Here is an 18,255-nt window from a genome sequence, read left to right as displayed (position 1 = left end):
GATGTACAATATCCCCCTCTCCCTTTGTCTTTTTTGTCAGCGTAGTATTTACTCTTACGGACAATTAATGCGTTAAAAAATCGCAACTTGCTAAGACACCTGCAATTGCACTTATGGCCTCTAGGGGCAAGAGTTACTTAGTACTGCTTTAAGGTAAACATATGAATTATTTATTGTATCATAATACGTATTGGATTGGCCCTTGAGTATCGTGATACATATCGGCTCATGACTAAAGTGCATCGTCCCAGCCCTACTGGTTAGTGTAATAATATTCTCAAAATCATCATGGAGGCCAGAGGTTCTATACTGGAGGGCCTGACGTTGAAAGAGAACTAAACTAAAAGAAGCACTTTTTATATGGCTCTTTCAATGCAGATACTTACATTTTTGCAATGTTTTTGTGCCGCATCTCCATACAGCGTGTTGTTGTTTTCACTCAAAATACAGTTTCAAAACACCCCAAAGATATTATGGCTACCATCATGTACCACTAACAACAGAGCAATAAAAATATAAAATAGACTTTCTGCAAATCGTTTATCATCTGACAAACACAAAGATATGCAGCAGCGGTGTGGATAAATCATGATTTCGCCACCTCATATGTATTTCAAAACAAGAAGCCTTAGAGGAAGAAGGGAGACTAGATTGATAAAAGATTATAGGCTTATGAGTTGCTATTGAAATGAAGATTGGCTAAGAGTAAAAAAAAGTTGAATTGGAACAACGGATTGTGTTGCGCGAACCATAATTTGGAAGCGCCTCACACTCCCTTAGCTTTTCTTTTCGCATTGGCTTCGTGTGTGTGAGAGATTCGGTGTGCGTCTTCGCAGCTTCACGTGCAGACTCCGGAGTCAGCAAGTAGTAAAGTCGTTGCCGTGGAAACAGTTAACAATCCAGCTGCCTACACAGGTGCTCCCAGCTGCGAGCCTGCTCCTTTGTTTTATGGCCTTTTACAGCATTACTTACTGCACTTAGCACAACGTTAGCCCCGTAAGCCTGGAGTAAAGGCCTTTGTCTCATTATTTGGCCCAATAACATCAGATTTACATTCATTTGAGCTTATTGAAACAGCCTTGAAAGGGCATATTTAGAGGCACGGGGGCATAGCGCTCTGCAGGCATGTCGCAATAGAAAAATGTGAAGTTCGATATATCGCGGCAGGAAAAAAATCGCGCTAAACGATTTTATTGACTCTAATGATACAAGATGCTTTCAACTCTTAAGCATAGTCTAAGCTTAGTCATCTTAAGCATAGTCTAAGCTTAATCATATGCTTAAACCCCACACAAGCCGCAATAAACAAAAATCCAAGCTGTACAAAGAATTAATGTACAGATGATAAATACTGAGCACAAAAATGTATCGTTTATCCGTCATTTATTGAACGATACGTCGATATAGTAATTATTGTGACAACCCTAGTGGTTCGGTCCTTTCGATCTTTGACTGGGAAGGACATTTAGTAATTACTACAGTATACCGACTAATGTTTCAATAAATTACAGATAAACGATACATTTTTGTGCTCTATAGTTATCATCTGCACATTGTTTTTTAGCATTTTTCCACTCTTTTCTTTGTAAGACATGATTTTTACCTGAAGCAAATTGGGTTACATCATATTGTATGTGCATTTCAGCTTGTGTTGTAAGTTAGGATATGATTAAGCACTTTGAGAAGGTTTACTGCCATTTTTATGCTTTAGAGTTGACGGTATCGCGTATCTTTAGAGGCGATAATATTGTTTATTGCGATATTTTCCTGCCTCAGTATATTGAACTTCAAATCTGATATCGTGACCGGCCTAATGCTCTCAGTGGGACATGAGTTGAGGAATGGTGTCACGAGAATATCACACCTCAGGTCACTTTCTATGAAGGAATTAGCATGAGCAGATAAATAAAAGCAGCGTGCATCAAGTACATGAGCAAATCCGATACAGTAAAAGAATCAGTCTGCATTAAAAGTGTTAAAACATGTGTATTTCACTATAGAAACCAAACTCTTCACTCCGTATTCATTGCACAGCTTTATGGAGTTCTAGAAATTTAAAGTTTACCCGTTTTGACGTCAAGTTTGTTTTCCTTCCCCGCAGCATTACTGGCTGTTCGTGCTGTCCAGGGGATTGGTGGGCATCGGCGAGTCCAGCTACTCCTCCATCTCGCCCACAATCATCGGAGACCTGTTCACCAACAACAGCCGCACCATGATGCTGTCCGTGTTCTACCTGGCCATTCCTCTGGGGAGGTAAGAGCAGAGAGCGAGCGCGAAAGTCTATAATGCAGTACTCGGGACTTCAGATCTTGGGTCTTTTCCAACCCATTTGCAGATAATAACGCAATCTTCAGCTCAGTCGGTCATAAAACGGGCCACAGGGAGAAAACGAAGTCTGTAATAAAAGATGAGCTGGTGGATGCGGTTTGGAGGAGCCTCTCTGGGTTTATTATGCTACTATGGAGTGGTTAACGACGTCTGGCTCAGTTGCAGCAAAGATTAAACAATACTGTACAACGACAAGTGCAGTTTGCTAACACTATACAATGTAGATTTAAAAAGTAAGTCTTCATATGAGTTAGAAGCATTGTAGAGCGTAATAGGCTTTTGGTAAACTGCCCGGCGACAAATGACAATAGGAGGCAAAGGAGTGGGCCTCTGCCTAAGTGCCGCATCCGTCTCTAGTTTGTTTGTGTCAGACTGTTATGACCATTTCAAGGAAGTCGCCCAGCAAATTAGGAAGGCTTCGAAGGAAATGGGGTTCCCTCCGCTCTCTTGATTTTTCTTCCCATAATTCTGCCGCAGTGACAAGTTGACTAAGGCATTTGATTTCTTTATTGTTGTAGCTGAGGTTTCCAAGCGCGCCCTGGTGCGAGGCGATAAGCTGTTAGCCAGGCTGTCTGGATCCGTTACCTGTTATTTCAAGGGAACTTACTCCTACGGCTCATTTCCATCATTTCTTTTACAAAAGTGTGCGTTGTGCAACATGTTTGAAGCAAACTGATAAGAGAAATTTCCTTAACAACATCACTCATTAATCAGCTATCTGCTATTCATATTAAAAATGCACCACTCCGGGCCAAAACCTGGTTTGGAGAATTCTAGGAAGCCACAAATCTTGCTGATCTTCCTACCCAAGGCCAACCAAAACTATTTAAAGCGAGTGCAGATGGAAAAGGATAAAAAGGGTTGAGGTGTTGGAAGGAGATGGATTTATTCAAGAATTGGACCATGATATACTGGAAAGCACACAGATAAATGTACTGCCTGGATGTTGATTGCTATTATTAGGGCAGGGTACCTTTCAATTGTTTCAAAACTATTACTTTACTTGGTGTATTCATTATCTACAATAATAAAACAGAAAGGTCATGTTCATGATTCCATAAAAAAAAAAAGAAATATGTATCATTTATTTGAGCTGGTACAAGTAGTTACTGTATGTTTCTTTTTTGTTTCTTTTTTTATTACAATTGTGTGAATCTTTTCCTTTACCAGTCGTGTAACTCTTTTGATACTGGCACTTTTTATAGATAGATAGATAGATAGATAGATAGATAGATAGATAGATAGATAGATAGATAGATAGATAGATAGATAGAGGTGCAAACAAATTCTCTCCAATTTTAAAAGTTTATTGAAATTAAAATTGCTCTTAACTGGCTTTTGCACTCACTTATGCCTCTTTTGTTGTAACAGCAAGGACTAAGAGCCTCTTCGCGTAATCCTTTCAAAACGGTTATTATTCGGCAGCTAAGCGAATCACAACACGAGGGATCATCTATCTTATCTGATCCTCACCTTGCGGCTTGTTGAACAGCATTTTAATTCAAATTTGCACTGTCACCTGAAAACCTCCTGCTATGATAACTACATCAGATAAAGAGCTGTCTTTTTGCACTCGGGGAAAGATTGTTTTTAGCATCAAAACAAAGTCGGATGCCGGTGCTTTGATCAGCAGTCCCGTCATAAGGCCTGCATGTCGAGTGGACAAGCTCTCAGCGCGACGGTAATGAGACAGCAAACAGGATGTGTGGCGTGTAGGCGAAGGATAAACGGGAGAGTGACAGACAAGGATAAGTCAAGTCTGAATCATGCACTTAATATACTACGGCACGACATGCAGTGGGTTCAGGATGTGCTCATGCCCTTCTTCTTATCCCTATGTTATTATGATAAAGTTAGAACAAAATCAACTCTCATGTTTTGGTCTCTTAATTTTCTATTCTGTGTCAAATTGTTATCAGTAGAAAATATTCTAAACATTTCTTTCTTTTTTTATGAGAATGCTACATAATAGAATATAAATGATTAAAAGTAAAAAAAAAAAAAAAAGGAATTTAAATAGAAAAACAAAGGTACACATGTTACAGAATGATGAAAAATTGTATCATCTGTCCTTGACTGCAGTGGTCTTATTGTTGTTATCGTCATTTACCTATAGGTTTGTTAAGTGGTGACGTCCGGGTCCACAGATGTGCGAGAAACTACAAAAAACTCTTTAATACCACAATCAATATTTCTGAAACTCAACAGAGAGTTACTGAACATACTTATTTATCAGGCCCATTAGCCAAAATTGCTGTACCTACTGCTATAAAAGTAATATTTATCAAAATTGCTACATCCGGGTTAGCGGAGATAAATGCTAACGCTGCAGCAGCCACGCTAACCCCGGAAGTAGTGACTTTAGTAAATATTACTTTTTTAGCAGTTGGTGCGGCATTTTTGGCTAATGAGTCTGAGAAACAAGTAGGTTCAGTAACTCTCTGTTGAGTTTCAGAAATATTGATGGTTGTTTTTAACTGTTTTTTATGTTTTTTTCTTGCATATTTGCCCGTCTGCTAGTACCCAGAAGCAGAAGTCATGACGTCACACTTAGCAAACGTATACTCATTGAATCAGAAACTACAAAGTCTAGTAGTAACAGACATTATTTGGCGTTTATCTCGTCTACAGCAAAGAATATTGAGGTCCATTATCAGCTCTGTGTTTTTCAACTGCGTAAAACTAAGTGGGGAAGATCTAAACATTCTGGCTTGATTTTTTAAACCTTTAGCAGCTAGTTATTAGTTTCAGATACCTTTTGAAATAATATAATCAACGACGAGATTACTTTTAGAAGGAGGAATCAGTAATCAGTGGCTGGATTACTTTTATGGAGTAATCCCAATTCCCAACAACAAGTCATGTTGATTTGCTGATTTTTGTGGTGTGGTCTGTGTGTAGTTTGCTTGATATCTTGTCAATCTTAGACAATATCTTGTCTTACAAAATGTCTCACCCTTCTACTGTATCCTGAGAATGTAACTTTATTTCATGCTTCAGTCTGGAAACAGCTTTGTATAACCCCATGTTTGTTAAACTGTACTTTTCGTTCTCGTTGCAGCGGTCTGGGCTACATCCTGGGCTCGAGTGCGAAGGTGGCAGCGGGAGACTGGCACTGGGCGCTGCGGGTAAGACAGTCATTATCATCAGCTTCATAAAATCCATAAACATAAGACGGGGGCCTCCTGGGGGGGGTGTGATGCTGATGCTGTCATAGATATGTGGTCAGAGGGCACGGCGAGGGCAGGGAAGGCCAGGGGCGCGGCACATGGTCGTGCTTCATGACACTGCGCGGAAGTGACACGAGGGAGAAGTCAAGGCCGAGACTCTTACGCACACGAGCAAACGATCATCATCTCTCAGCATCATCTCGGTTTAGATTCTGCAACGAAAATGACTTTAAACTAAAGTGCCACGCCATCTTGTTCCTGTAGTCGCGGGAAAACGCCGTTATCTCATTTAACACCTACAGGAGTGAGCTGAAGGTGTCGACACATGTGAAAATAACAAGCTGCCATTAAATTCCCATAATGTTAACTCGTTCACTCCTAAGACATTCACTCTCCGGTGTGTTTAGTCACCGTATACTTCATAGGTTGCACACATGCCATTAAAATTCTCCCTTAAGAAACGTCTTAAAATCTGTACTTGCGAAAGTAGTGTCAGGAAACTGCACCAGATTCATGAAACATTCTTAACTAGAGAAAATACTTCGCACCTGTGTTCTGAAGTTGGTGAATCCCAGCTTGGAAGCACATGCATGTGAGGACTAATTAACATAAGTCACGGTGACATAATGCTAATTAGCCTATCACTCACCAGTTAAGGACAAAAAGTGCCTTACGCTACAGGCAGCCAGAGGAGGAGATGAATGACAAAACACAAATCCAAACTAATAACCATCCTAAATCTTTGGGCATGCGACTTTGCTCTCATTACAAAATGTTTAAGTAGATATAACCAGTGCATCACGAAAGGGTTTAATTTCATTCTCAGCAGTGACCCGCGTAGCTCAATGAGTAGAGCGCGCGCCTCTGTAAACACAAGGCTATAAGATCGAGGCTGACGTTTGTCCTCATCAAATAACGTTAACGCAGCGCATTTAATGCAGCTCATGAACAGTGGCATTCAAAAGTTTTAGCTGTAATACATTTATCCTTTACATGCCATTAATAAAAGTAGAGAAAGATGATATCACCAGATTATTTCTGAATAAACAAGGAATCTGTAATTGATTATAGTTACAGTACATTTATGTTCTGGAATTAATTAATACATGATTTAATATTCTTCTTCTGGAACCGTCATCATCTCCATCTCCACCTCAAAGTGGTGGTGGGGTTTGAGCACCTGAATTATCCTGGGAGCTCTGTTGTCGGGGGCTTCGTGCCCCTGGTAGGGTCTCCCATGGCAAACAGGTCCTAGGTGACAGGTCAGACTAAGACCGGCTCAGAAGCCCCTTATGAGAGACCAACAGGCCTGGTTAGAACCATGAGGCTGTCCTCCCGTGGACCCAAATGAAGGAGGAGCCATAAGGGGCAGATGCAATAGGATTTGGGCAGCTCCAACAGTTGCCCCCATGACCCGGCAATGGAAAAGTGGAACAAAATGGATGGATGGATTATTTAATATGTACAAATATGTATGACTCAGAGCAGATCATGAACAGAACTGGAGACTTTTTGAAGACCTCCTGACTGTTCTCAGGATTTGTTCTTACATAGGAACGTTTTCATCTAAGAACAAGTTTTGTGAATGCCAAAAACCTTGTTAAGAAAGCGTTAAGAACAAATTTGTGCGTAAGAATGTGTCGTGAATGAGGCCCATTGTTATTAGTTTACCTAGTGCCCAAATGCCCAACCAAGCTTCATTAGCATTATGAAATGAATTATTAAATATGGATTGAAGAGAGTGTATAATAGGCTTCCTTGAATATAATGGAGATTTGCTTATATAGGAGTATGATTATGATTAAAAGTGATTATGTGCCATTGTTTCCCAGTAATGAGGCATTAACAGCCAGTCTGTGTATAATTAAACACAAAGATTCCCTGTACCATTGATTAAAATTACACAGATTTCATTTTCTGTGGTACATTTGCACATTTCGTCGCATATCTTGGGTGTAATAAGACACATAAATCACTGATGTCACTGGCACATTTTATTGGGACTCTGCTGAGTAGGAGACAAAACATTTTGCAGCGAGCAGCTCTATAAGGAATACCAGCTGTAATGTGGCGGTCCAGTGAAAGAGGCATCTCTGCAGGAGCTCGCCGGGGTCAGGCTTATAAAATGTTCTGAACAAATTGCAACCCGACAGCAGTAGCCATGAACGGAGTGACGTCGGCTCGAGTTGGAGGAGATTTCCGTGCGTGGAGAGCGGGCACGCCAATCTTCAGGAAACGGGAAGTCGATTTCGAACACAAAACGTGGAGCACTTTGTTCCAGCCACAGTGACATTCCTATAAAACAATCTCACAGCATATTAATCACCGTTGTGGCATGCCAAGGGGAAAACACATCCTCAGACTTGAAACGGCTTCTTCGGGACACATCCTGCTTTGAGGAAATAACACTAGGAAGCTTCCGCGTGTTTTTGACCCCTCTGTCCCTCCAGACTTGCCTGTTTTTTTATTCAAAGATACATTTTGGATAAACAAGGTCATGCATAGGAATAAGGGGCAAGGGTGGGCACTTACTAATTTGGGTTTATTGGAAAGCGTCCGCACAGGAAGTGTTTTATGGGCACGGAGAGAGTCGAGGTCAAGAGTCATGCAACAGTGGAAGTGTCCGTTCCATAAATGTAAAGGTTCTCGTTGCGTAAATGGAAATTGTATTCTTCTGCGTATCTCAGAAGCCACACATACTGATGCGTTTTTTTTTTCTTCTCCTCCCTTTGATTTCATCCAATTACGCTCAGTGCTTGCGTATGGAGAATGGGAAAACAATTAATCACTGAAGGTGTATATTGAGCCCACACCACGCAACACAATGCACCCAGCCAAGAGCTTTATCATCCCCAACACAAGCCACATCCACCGCAGAAATCCTCCTATAATGAGAGACCATAAGTTCATGCATATCAATGATTCTGTGCATGAACTGCGTATTATCCTATGACAAATGTCCTGTGACGGATGAAATTATTTTACATTTGTGAGCACATTCTCCCCCACTCTGCTTTTGTGTCCCTCCCCCGCCTCAAATCACACGCTAAAACATGCAACATATCAGGGTATAGAGGGAATAATAGCATTTCTACTGACAGCGCAGACACAGAGAAAGCAAAGGGCATGTACTTGGTTGCAGAGGGCCTGTATAGGATGTCAGGCGTAACAGCAAACAGTGTCTCCCCACAGAGCTTGTAGACACACACTCCTTTGTCCTGTATTCGACAAACCGCTCCCATTGAACGGCTGTGAGAAGCTGAGAAGTTTTATGCATGTGTGTGTGTGTGCGGTTGTAGGTTTCTCCGATGCTGGGGATCACGGCGGGAACGCTGATCCTCGTGTTCGTCCCGGAGCCGAAGCGAGGCTGCGCTGACCAGATGGGGGGCCGCATCAGAACCCGGACCTCCTGGTGCTGTGACATGAAGGCGCTCGCGAAGAAGTAAGGCCCTGTCAGCACCGCTCATGTCCACAGATCTAAAAGTGTCAGAATGTGGGGCTAAAAGTGTCCTGGGATGTAAAGGTTTTTCCTCTCATTATGTGAATCAATAGAATACACAGGGAGATAATAGAAAGGCTATTGAGAACATGGTCATTTTAAAGCAGTGTATTATGGACATCTTCGTTGTGGCAATGCTTCGATATTATAAAATATTTTCAATGCAGAATCTCTGTTTGTTTGTTTGTTTGGTCCATGTTAATGTGATGATTTACTAAGCACATGCCATCATGACGTGCTGCATATGATTTATCATTAGAGACCGATTATATTGTTAGTGGTGCAAATCTGATATGTTAATGAGTTTATGCTGTGGTCGTTTAAGAGAGACAAAAATATCAACTGCACCTGCTTTTTGCACACACTACTTTATCTGTAAGTGAAAACGCTTCGTAAATAATGCCCTTAGTGAGTACTGTCAACAGCAATACATTAAAATGCCTTTGTGATAATAATCTCAATGTAACTAAAATAGATATATTTTTTGTTCTTATCTTAGGCTGTTTTTAAACCCAGACATAAACAAGCGATGGTTAAAGATAATCATAGTTTGTTTGTTTTTGCTGGATGAGATAATCAGATGTTTTGATTTTGTCTGTCCACAGCCGGAGCTATGTGTTTTCCTCCCTCGCGTCGGCGGCAGTGTCCTTCGCCACAGGTGCTTTCGGTATGTGGATTCCCTTGTACCTGACCAGAGCCCAGGAGGTTCAGAAGACAGCGGTGCCGTGTGGAAAGAGCCAGATCTGCAACAGCACAGACAGGTGAGCGGCCGGAGACGTCACGAAGACTCACAAACCCAATCATTCATTTCATGTACAGTTGTATGTATACAGTAGATGTGCTATGTCCCTTGTAGAGCGACATGATTTGTGAAGAATATCAAATGCCTCGGCCTGTCACTATAACAACAAGGATATATTGAGCCCTTCAATAACTTTATTATTGAAGGGTTTTTAATGCAACAGAAACTAATTCTAAAGCTTAAAAAAACATAAAGCTTTGTTTGAAAAGTCTCACAATAAACATAACATACAATAAAACACATCTTACTTCAGAAAAATAGGAGGGGAGGGGGCGGATAAATGTACAGGGGATAAATATTGAGCTTTCATCTGTCATTTATTGAACGATAAGTCAATACAGTAATCATCGTGACAGCTCGTACTTGGTATGCACCGATTCGATACTGGTATTGGATATCGGAGCCGATATTGGAAAAAAATACAACATCGGGTATCGGCAACAAATATCCGATCCTGTTTTGGCTCTCACCGCTTTAAAAACACAACTTTCACTGACTAAATATTAGTGAATATATATTTAGTTTTAACCTCCGCAAACATATTTTTGAAATGCCGTGGCTAGCAACAACATGCTAAAGCTAGCGGGAGCATGCTAATGCTAACGGCAACTAATCAAGGCTGGGTTAGAAACTGTGATAGAAATACCTAATGTGGCCTAATAAAATTAAATCGGCCACTGCTGGTTGCCCAGAGATTGTATTTTAGTTTATGAAATGCTGATAAAGAATAACTGAAATGAGATATTTATAATGCACAAGTTGTAATGATCAGATCACTTCACTTTGAGCTGTTAATGTAAAATAACCTGTCTTAAAGATAGTGTCAAAATCCAGTAATTCTTGTTAATTGTTTTTCCATTTGTTTATTAATAGATATAATTGATAATGGATCTGTAACATTATGACAAGAAAATACTTTATTGATCTCACAATGAATATAAAAGGACCATTCACTGTTTCACACAGAGAAAGCCACTTTTAAGAAAGTCTCTTGGTATTGGTTAATATTGGATATCAGCAGATACTTATACCCCCAGTATCAGTATGGGAAGCAAAAAAGGTGGATGAGTGCATCTCTACCTCGTACTACTTGCTGCCCCCCATTAACAAAGCCATGTTAGTTATGTACAAGTCTGTGTATGTTTCCACCTCATCCCCATTGTCTAGAAGAAGCAAACAAGTCTGTATTATGCTGATGTTAACACTGCACCATTTGCTGTAATCCCTGATGTGAGTGATCTGACAGCTTTTTCCACCGCTCCTCTGTCGCAGCATGATCTTCGGGGCCATCACCTGCGTCACTGGGCTGCTGGGCGTGGTGATCGGGGCGGCCACCACTCGTCTGTGTCGCCAGAAGACGGAGCGAGCCGACCCCTTGGTGTGCGCCGTGAGCATGCTCGGGTCGGCCATCTTCATCTGCCTCATCTTCGTCGTGGCCAAAAAGAGCATCATCGGAGCTTACGTAAGGGGCCATTTCCTCTCCAGCGTTCGGCATGAGCAGGAAGGAAGAGGCGTGAGCAGATAGCGAGGACTTGTTTATGGCCAAGAGAGGATGGTCAAGTCTCTAGAGCTGTGGTTCTCAAACTTACCTCTGCATAAAATATATTGGCTTACCAGGATTTCACCAAGACCAAATCAAGATCTTATGAAAAACTAATATAGACAGAGAGTTGACCTTCTAAATCAGTGTTTCCAAACCTTCTTCTTATCTCTTGTACTTTTTGAGTTATTCATTTCATTTATGTCTTTGAGGGTGAGAACCACTGCTCCAGAGTCCAAAAAGTCCATGAGAAAAACATTTAGAAATATTTCGTCTGAAACGAGTCATTGTAATTCATGGGGTAGTCAATTAGTGGGTGTTTCCTGGCATTTCTTAGCCTTAACTGCATGTTTAGAGTCGCAGCCAGGTGCCAGTAGATTGTCTATAATGCTGTGATTTTCCAAGCAAAATAGCTGGCACACTGTAGAAGAATTTGAAAGCAGGAAAAGGGTGGCACGTGTTATTCGCAGCTTTAGAACAATGGTGTAAATGGACCCGAAGTGTAGATTTCACGCTCTTATCACGAAATGAGACCACGGAGCCAAATCAACCCATTTTCAACCAAGCAACAGGCCTCAAAGTTTTGGATCCGTGTGGTGTATGTATAATGTGAGGGGATTTTTGAAATACAGCACGTGTTCAAATTAGTCCGAGTCTTTGTACAAATGAGTGGATTTGTTAGTGCAGTTTCAAAAGTGTTAGTGGTTAGTTAGTAGATTAAACTCTGGTATGAAAAGGGGTTTCCATGGGATCCTAATATGTAAAGATTAAACAAGGAGGAGCCGTGCGTTATACAGTTTTAATGCACGATGCGGAGTCAAGAACACTACAACGCCTTAACCGAGTGTATTTTCTCCAGTTCAGCTTTACCCAAATCTATCAGGTCACAGCTTATAGGCACGTTTAACGCCTCATTTGAACGCTAAGACCTACAAAAATCATCTAAATGGAGCTTTTTTCTTGCGTTGATGTCACTTTTTTGACATTTTTTTCCAGCTGTTTTTTGTTTTTTTGTCACATTTTAGCCACATTTTCGTCGTTTTTTGCCACTTTTGCATCACTTTTCGGCTGCTCTTTTTGCCGTTTTTGTTGGGTTTTCATCACATTTTTGCCACACTTTTGTCACACATTTTCATCACGTTTTCGTCTCATTTTGACACTTCAAGGAACTTTAAATTTGAGTAATGCCAAACTGGAGAAAATGTGCTCGGTTCAGGTATTTGCTTATACCATGGTCCCGCAAACTGAAACTTTGAATTCGGGCCTGTGTTTTGTTGTTTTTTTTAAGTCCTGGGCAGGAGTTATTTCACTTTTTTCGCAGTTTTACCTGAAACTAGTTCCAGCTCAATTGTTCGTCGGTGCTATGGAAACAGCTGCAGTGGAGTGATATAGAACGTGATATAATTGTAGCCGGACTAACTGTGGTTATACGAAAATAATGCATTAGAATAAAATTAGCATTAGAATCTCACTTACCATGATATAAACAACATTCCTGCTCAAATATTAAAACATAAGGTACAGTGATCTGCGCTTTCACAGCCGAACCACTGACAGATGCGTAAAATCGCAGTAAGACGTGACGCGGCCAGTTCTGCCCAATTGATCGATTTGACAAGACAATCGGATAATCTGCAAAAGACCAGCTATAAATCATCTTAAAGTCCATACTGTAGCCTGACCAAAGGGTAATTCCCCGGTAGGAAGCACTCTTCGCCCAGCCGTTCAACCGTGCCAGATTAAACCAGTCAATTCAGATATATGAGATTCCACGGTAAGCGAGGCCCATATGTTTTTAAGTTACACCAGCTGCTGACGCTCCATATACAGTACTGCATCGAGAAAACATACACGCTTCAATTTCACACTGTTATTTAAAGATTATATTTGTGCTCCACCTAAGCATATATGCAAAAAAAAAAAAACTTCCACAAATTTCTATGTTTATACGTTTCACCAGACTCCCCTTATCATGCAGTCGGCCAAATACTTAACCGAACCAAAATGAAAGCCCTGTGTGTCTATGTATAATTGGGCCACAACATAATGACATGTTTCGGAACCGCACTAACCAAAGCTCTTTTAGACAGCAACAAATTTACACACAGCGGCAAGATCCCGGAAACAAACCCCTCATTTGGATGATGTTATTTGATCCTTTATGAGTCTTTTGTTAATTTGTAAAATGACTGTTTTGATTAGAAGGCTGTGTTTTGTTCCATAGGTTTGCATCTTCATCGGAGAGACACTGCTGTTTCTGAACTGGGCCATCACTGCTGACATTTTAATGGTACGTCATAAAGCTCTACAGCCGCTGGAAATTCCTGTGATGCAAAAGACTATATGTATCAAGTTTAAGTTATGAGTGGACATAATAAGACTGGATTGTTTTCATATGTGTCCATTATTGTGATTTTTTTCTATATATGCAAGTTTGGGTCACTAGAGCCTTTTACAAACTGTGTGCACACGGTTTATCTGAGGCTTTTGTAGAATGCTATTCTCCTCTCCATACATATCAAAACACCCATGATACTTGGTGTTTTGCATATGAACAAATGGGGAACGTCTGCTGCTCACACAAGTGGAGTGAGGGGGAAGAGAGTAGCGCGGAGGCACCATCTCAACTGAAGAAATGAGCAAAGTTCTTGACAGACATGGTGATATAAACGGTGCTGTTTTCTATAAACGTCCCCGAAAAGAGGAGCATGAACAAATGGTGGGGCGCATGGGGTTTCAGGAGGAGTTAATTTGCCCGAGCCGCTCTCAGCACTAGGGTAGTGTCTCCTCAAGGTGGGAGAATCCGACAGGACTGTGTACAAATCAATGGCCGCTAGCTGCTCTGCTTTGTGACAACAACGCTAGAGGCCGCCTTTGCTGTAGTACATCCATATAGCCGCTAGTTTCCCATTGGAAAGCATTGCACTTAAGACACGTTAAAAACAACTTTAGAGTGTGGTGCCTATTTTTTGGGAACTTGATGCAGCTAGATATTCCTCCTGTGATAACACTGGGTTAGTTACAATAAAAGACACCAGGCTTTTTTCGTAAGAAACATTTTAGAAATCTCGCACTAATGAGGGCCGGACTGTTAGCATTGGAGCTGCGTGAGCTACACGTCACACAAGGGCAGAGTCTACAGTGAAGATCCCGCCCTTATGTCCTTTTTAGGAACATGCTTCATCAGAGCTGGGGAGGAGGAGTCTGTAAATCCGCCATGATTTCCCCCTCGAACGTGGTCATTTCTGGTAAACGGGAAGGAGTGAGGAGGAGTTGCTCTTCTCGAATCAGCCGTTTTGTATCCGTCTGATGGTGCATGTTTGTATAAAAGGTTGTGCCTCCCTGTAGATTGCTTGATTAATTGTCTGCAAACCATAAGCGCTGTATCTACTTTTAATTCTGTGCTAGACAAGGTTACTGCCTCGTTTTCAGTCTGCACAAAAACCTCTTGAGGGGTTACAGCCCGATGAGTAGCAAATACATAATTGAAGATTCCTTCGACCTGACTGAGAAACTCTTGACCTAATTACTGAACCCGATCTCATGCATTTTTCACATTTCTCTTTCTTGTGTCTGTGCAGTTTGTAGTCATCCCGACGCGACGATCGACGGCGGTGGCTTTCCAGGGGTTCACTTCTCATCTTCTGGGAGACGCAGGGAGCCCGTACCTCATTGGACTTGTAAGTACTAGAGCCCCACAATATGAGGGAAATGTTCAGTAATAGAGTTTGTTCCATTACATCAAAACAAAAATGGAAAGTAGTTTGCGTGTCAAAATGAACTCAAAAACAAGCATAAATTCAGAAGATATTGACTATAATGTGATTTTTTTTTTCATTGTTTACTTATTTTTATCCTTTTGGGACAAGCTCTATATAAGACCAATGCATTATTTTCAATCATTATTTTTGTCTTTGGCTCTGTAATGCTCATGGTCAGATGCAAGACCTTTTTTTGATTACCTGCCCCTAAACCTGCTGCCTTCTCTGGTAAGACTCATTACATAAGACCTTGGTGCATACATAATACATGGCGGGACATATAGTATCTTTGAGCGCACCGTTCCTCATATACACAGGACACATTGAGACGGCAAATGAGCTTTAAGTGGGCCAGCGCGGAGAGCAGAACAAGTGGAGCTTTTAGCCGCGCTCCCCGGAGTACGGCCTGAACACAGTCGTGATTTCACCAGCGGTCTTCAGCCTGTCAGAGCGTCTTCTAGTAAATCTTGCGGTTCCCAAAAGGGGCCAGTGTTACTGTATTTGATTGGTCTGGAGAAGGCGGGGGGCACTTCGCGGGGGCACTTGGTCTGTCAAGGTCGCAGTAAACACCACGCCGCAGTGCTCCCCCCCCCCCCCCCCCCAAGTGGCACTCACTTGTTCGTTATGGGGGAACACAGTCAAGTGAACAGAGCACAAGTGAATGGCTAATTTATGTATTGAGAATGAAGGTGAGATGCCTAATAAGTATGCAGTGGGTCCTGGAAGTATTCATGCCCTTCTTTTTATACGTGTTTTATACATTCAAATTACTATCTTATACGAGGACTACAAAATATATTATTGAATTATTGTTATCTCAATGTTAGGTGAAGCCACAATAGTATTACGAAGTCACTGAGGTTTTCTATCTGGTTGCTTACTCTAAAGTGTGAAAACATTTCGGTTTAGTCATGATTTTCCTAATTCATTCAAGTCTTTGGTTCTGATTTACTATTGTTGAAGTCTTGTTTTGACACAATTTGATTAAAAGCTTCAGATTTCGCTTAGTTGAAATTTAACAGGACGCACTTTGTTGAAATGGTTTTGTGATAGTTATCTCTATGTTCGAGTCAAATATGGCATTATTTCTCATATGCCACTCTAATAAAGGTTGAACCTTTCTGTATCCAGGGCAAATAATCGGATTTACCAAAAATGAAAGCTTTTATGACAGTACTGGAATGAGTCTGCAGTTGTTAGATCGGGTGTGAATACTTACATCTGATTTTTTGTTCTTTATTTACCAGGTATGTCAATTGAGAACCAATTCTCATTGACAATGACGACCTGACCAAGCTGCAATCGAAAGCAGTACAGTCAGGGCATAAAGCACATTTAAAGCAGTACTAAGTAACTTGTTTACCTTAATAAATCCTTTTCGTAGTCCCTCTGGGGGTAATAAGTGTTACTGTGACGATTGGGGGGTCTTTCATTCATCTCCCCCTGGTGTCTCTGGCCAGAAAACAACACTTGCAACTTCGCTGCCACCGGGTAGGAGCCACCAATACACGTTAATAGAATCGCGAAGCAAAGCTAAGTGCGGGCTAGCACCACTTAAACAGTATTTACAGCCAAATTTGAGTGAAAAAAAAAATCTCCATTGTGTAAGTGAATGTGCAATATCCCTCTGTCGCTTTGTCTTTTCTGTCAGCGTAGTATTTGCTCTCACCGACAATTATTAAGTGAAAAAAACACAACATGCCACGACACCTGCAGTGGCTCTTATGGCCTCTAGGGGCACGAGTTATTTAGTACTGCTTTAACAAAAGGCTACAGTAAAAACATTAAAAACAGAAATTTAGTTTTTGAAAGATGCAATTGACACAGATGAATTAAGTTTTAGAGATTGCTGTATTGATTCCAGTCGTTAGAAGCACAGAATTGAAATGAGAATTGACCAAAGGATGTGTGTGGAACAGAGAAGTTTACTGTATGTAACTACTGGAAGAAAGCATGCGTCTGGGGTTATGGATGTTTAACAGAGCCAATTCAAGATTTGTAAATGAAGAACAACCAATGAGTTTGCCTGCGAATAAGGAGGGAAGACCATTTCACCAGGGAGTATAGACACCAGTGATGAGTGTGGTATGGGGCACCTGTGACAAACCGGATGGATTTGTAAATGAATGCAATACTTTACAATAATCCGAAATGTATGCAATGTTTGTACCACAGTGCTACATAAATACAGCAGAAAACTTTCCCAGTACATATATTTATACATGAGAGACCAAGGAAGTAGGCTAATCACTGCACTGCTTTACTGAACTACTTTTGTCTGTGTCTATGAATCAAAGCCCACACACAAACTGTAGCCGAGCCAAACTTTTACATCTGTGGTTATTGTATTGTGCAGCCTCAAGATAATAGGCTGACTTTAGTCTGTCTGTTTGCATTGTGTTATATCGCCCTTGGCTTAGTGCCGAGGTCAAGCTCACAAAGGCAGTGGGAGACTTTTGATTAGGGAATCCGCCGATCCTCTGGTGCGGCCCGCCAGACAAGCGCAACAGCTGCGGGGACGGCTGTGTGTATTTTTCTTAAATGGAAATTGTGGTGAGCGCCAGATGAAAGAAACTGTGAGATCTTCATGTATTGACAAGCGCTTCAAAAGTTTGAACGATCCCACAGTGTCAGTTTACAAACGGCGAGCTTCCTGAACCGTATTGACAAAGCAGTAGATGAATGAGCTTTTTTTTTACAACACTGCTAAAATGTATGGCTTTGTAAGTGAGTATGTGAACATTTCAAGAGCACATGAAGAAGCCTCAAGAAATATATATTCACACCTCTCTATTTATCTTGTTATTACGATGTCTGATAAAAAAAAAACATTTCAAAATTTCAAGAGCACACAAGTTTCATCATATTGCCTCCAAGGATGATGCATACAAACACGCAGCCTGCCAGCCAGAATTACTCAACTCCTGCCCCTCAGTGCCTCCGATCCTCTGCACGGGCTGACAGCCTCCCCCTCGAGTGACACACGCCAAATGTCCCGGGACTTTCTCACTTCTCCACAAACCTCAGAGTGCGTCACATTCTGCTGCCTCTGTTCCTGAAGCGAGGTTTGGCACCGCAGCGCGATGAAGCTCTGGTGACGTTCGCCCAAAACAGGCGCTGTGGCGGTCACCCGTGCACATTGGGAAAGGTTTTTT

General features: G+C 41.3%; 1 protein-coding gene and 1 long non-coding RNA gene across 3 annotated transcripts in view; both read left to right on the top strand.

The window, feature by feature from the left end:
- LOC306970034 overlaps positions 1 to 18,255 on the top strand; it is a 224,332-nt gene that overhangs the window by 190,270 nt on the left and 15,807 nt on the right. The window lies entirely within an intron of this gene.
- spns2 (SPNS lysolipid transporter 2, sphingosine-1-phosphate) overlaps positions 1 to 18,255 on the top strand; it is an 82,996-nt gene that overhangs the window by 51,261 nt on the left and 13,480 nt on the right. For both annotated transcript variants that reach the window (XM_079565842.1, XM_079565843.1), the window contains exons 4-10: positions 2,102 to 2,253; positions 5,390 to 5,456; positions 8,798 to 8,940; positions 9,603 to 9,758; positions 11,072 to 11,261; positions 13,564 to 13,629; positions 14,921 to 15,019. In XM_079565842.1, the coding sequence (XP_079421968.1) occupies positions 2,102 to 2,253; positions 5,390 to 5,456; positions 8,798 to 8,940; positions 9,603 to 9,758; positions 11,072 to 11,261; positions 13,564 to 13,629; positions 14,921 to 15,019 (873 nt within the window). The remainder of the gene's footprint in view (positions 1 to 2,101; positions 2,254 to 5,389; positions 5,457 to 8,797; positions 8,941 to 9,602; positions 9,759 to 11,071; positions 11,262 to 13,563; positions 13,630 to 14,920; positions 15,020 to 18,255) is intronic.

Source organism: Gobius niger (genome assembly GCF_951799975.1).
Source record: "Gobius niger genome assembly, chromosome: 11".
NCBI classification, from domain to species: Eukaryota; Metazoa; Chordata; class Actinopteri; order Gobiiformes; family Gobiidae; genus Gobius; species Gobius niger.
This window is presented reverse-complemented; position numbering and strand designations above follow the sequence as displayed.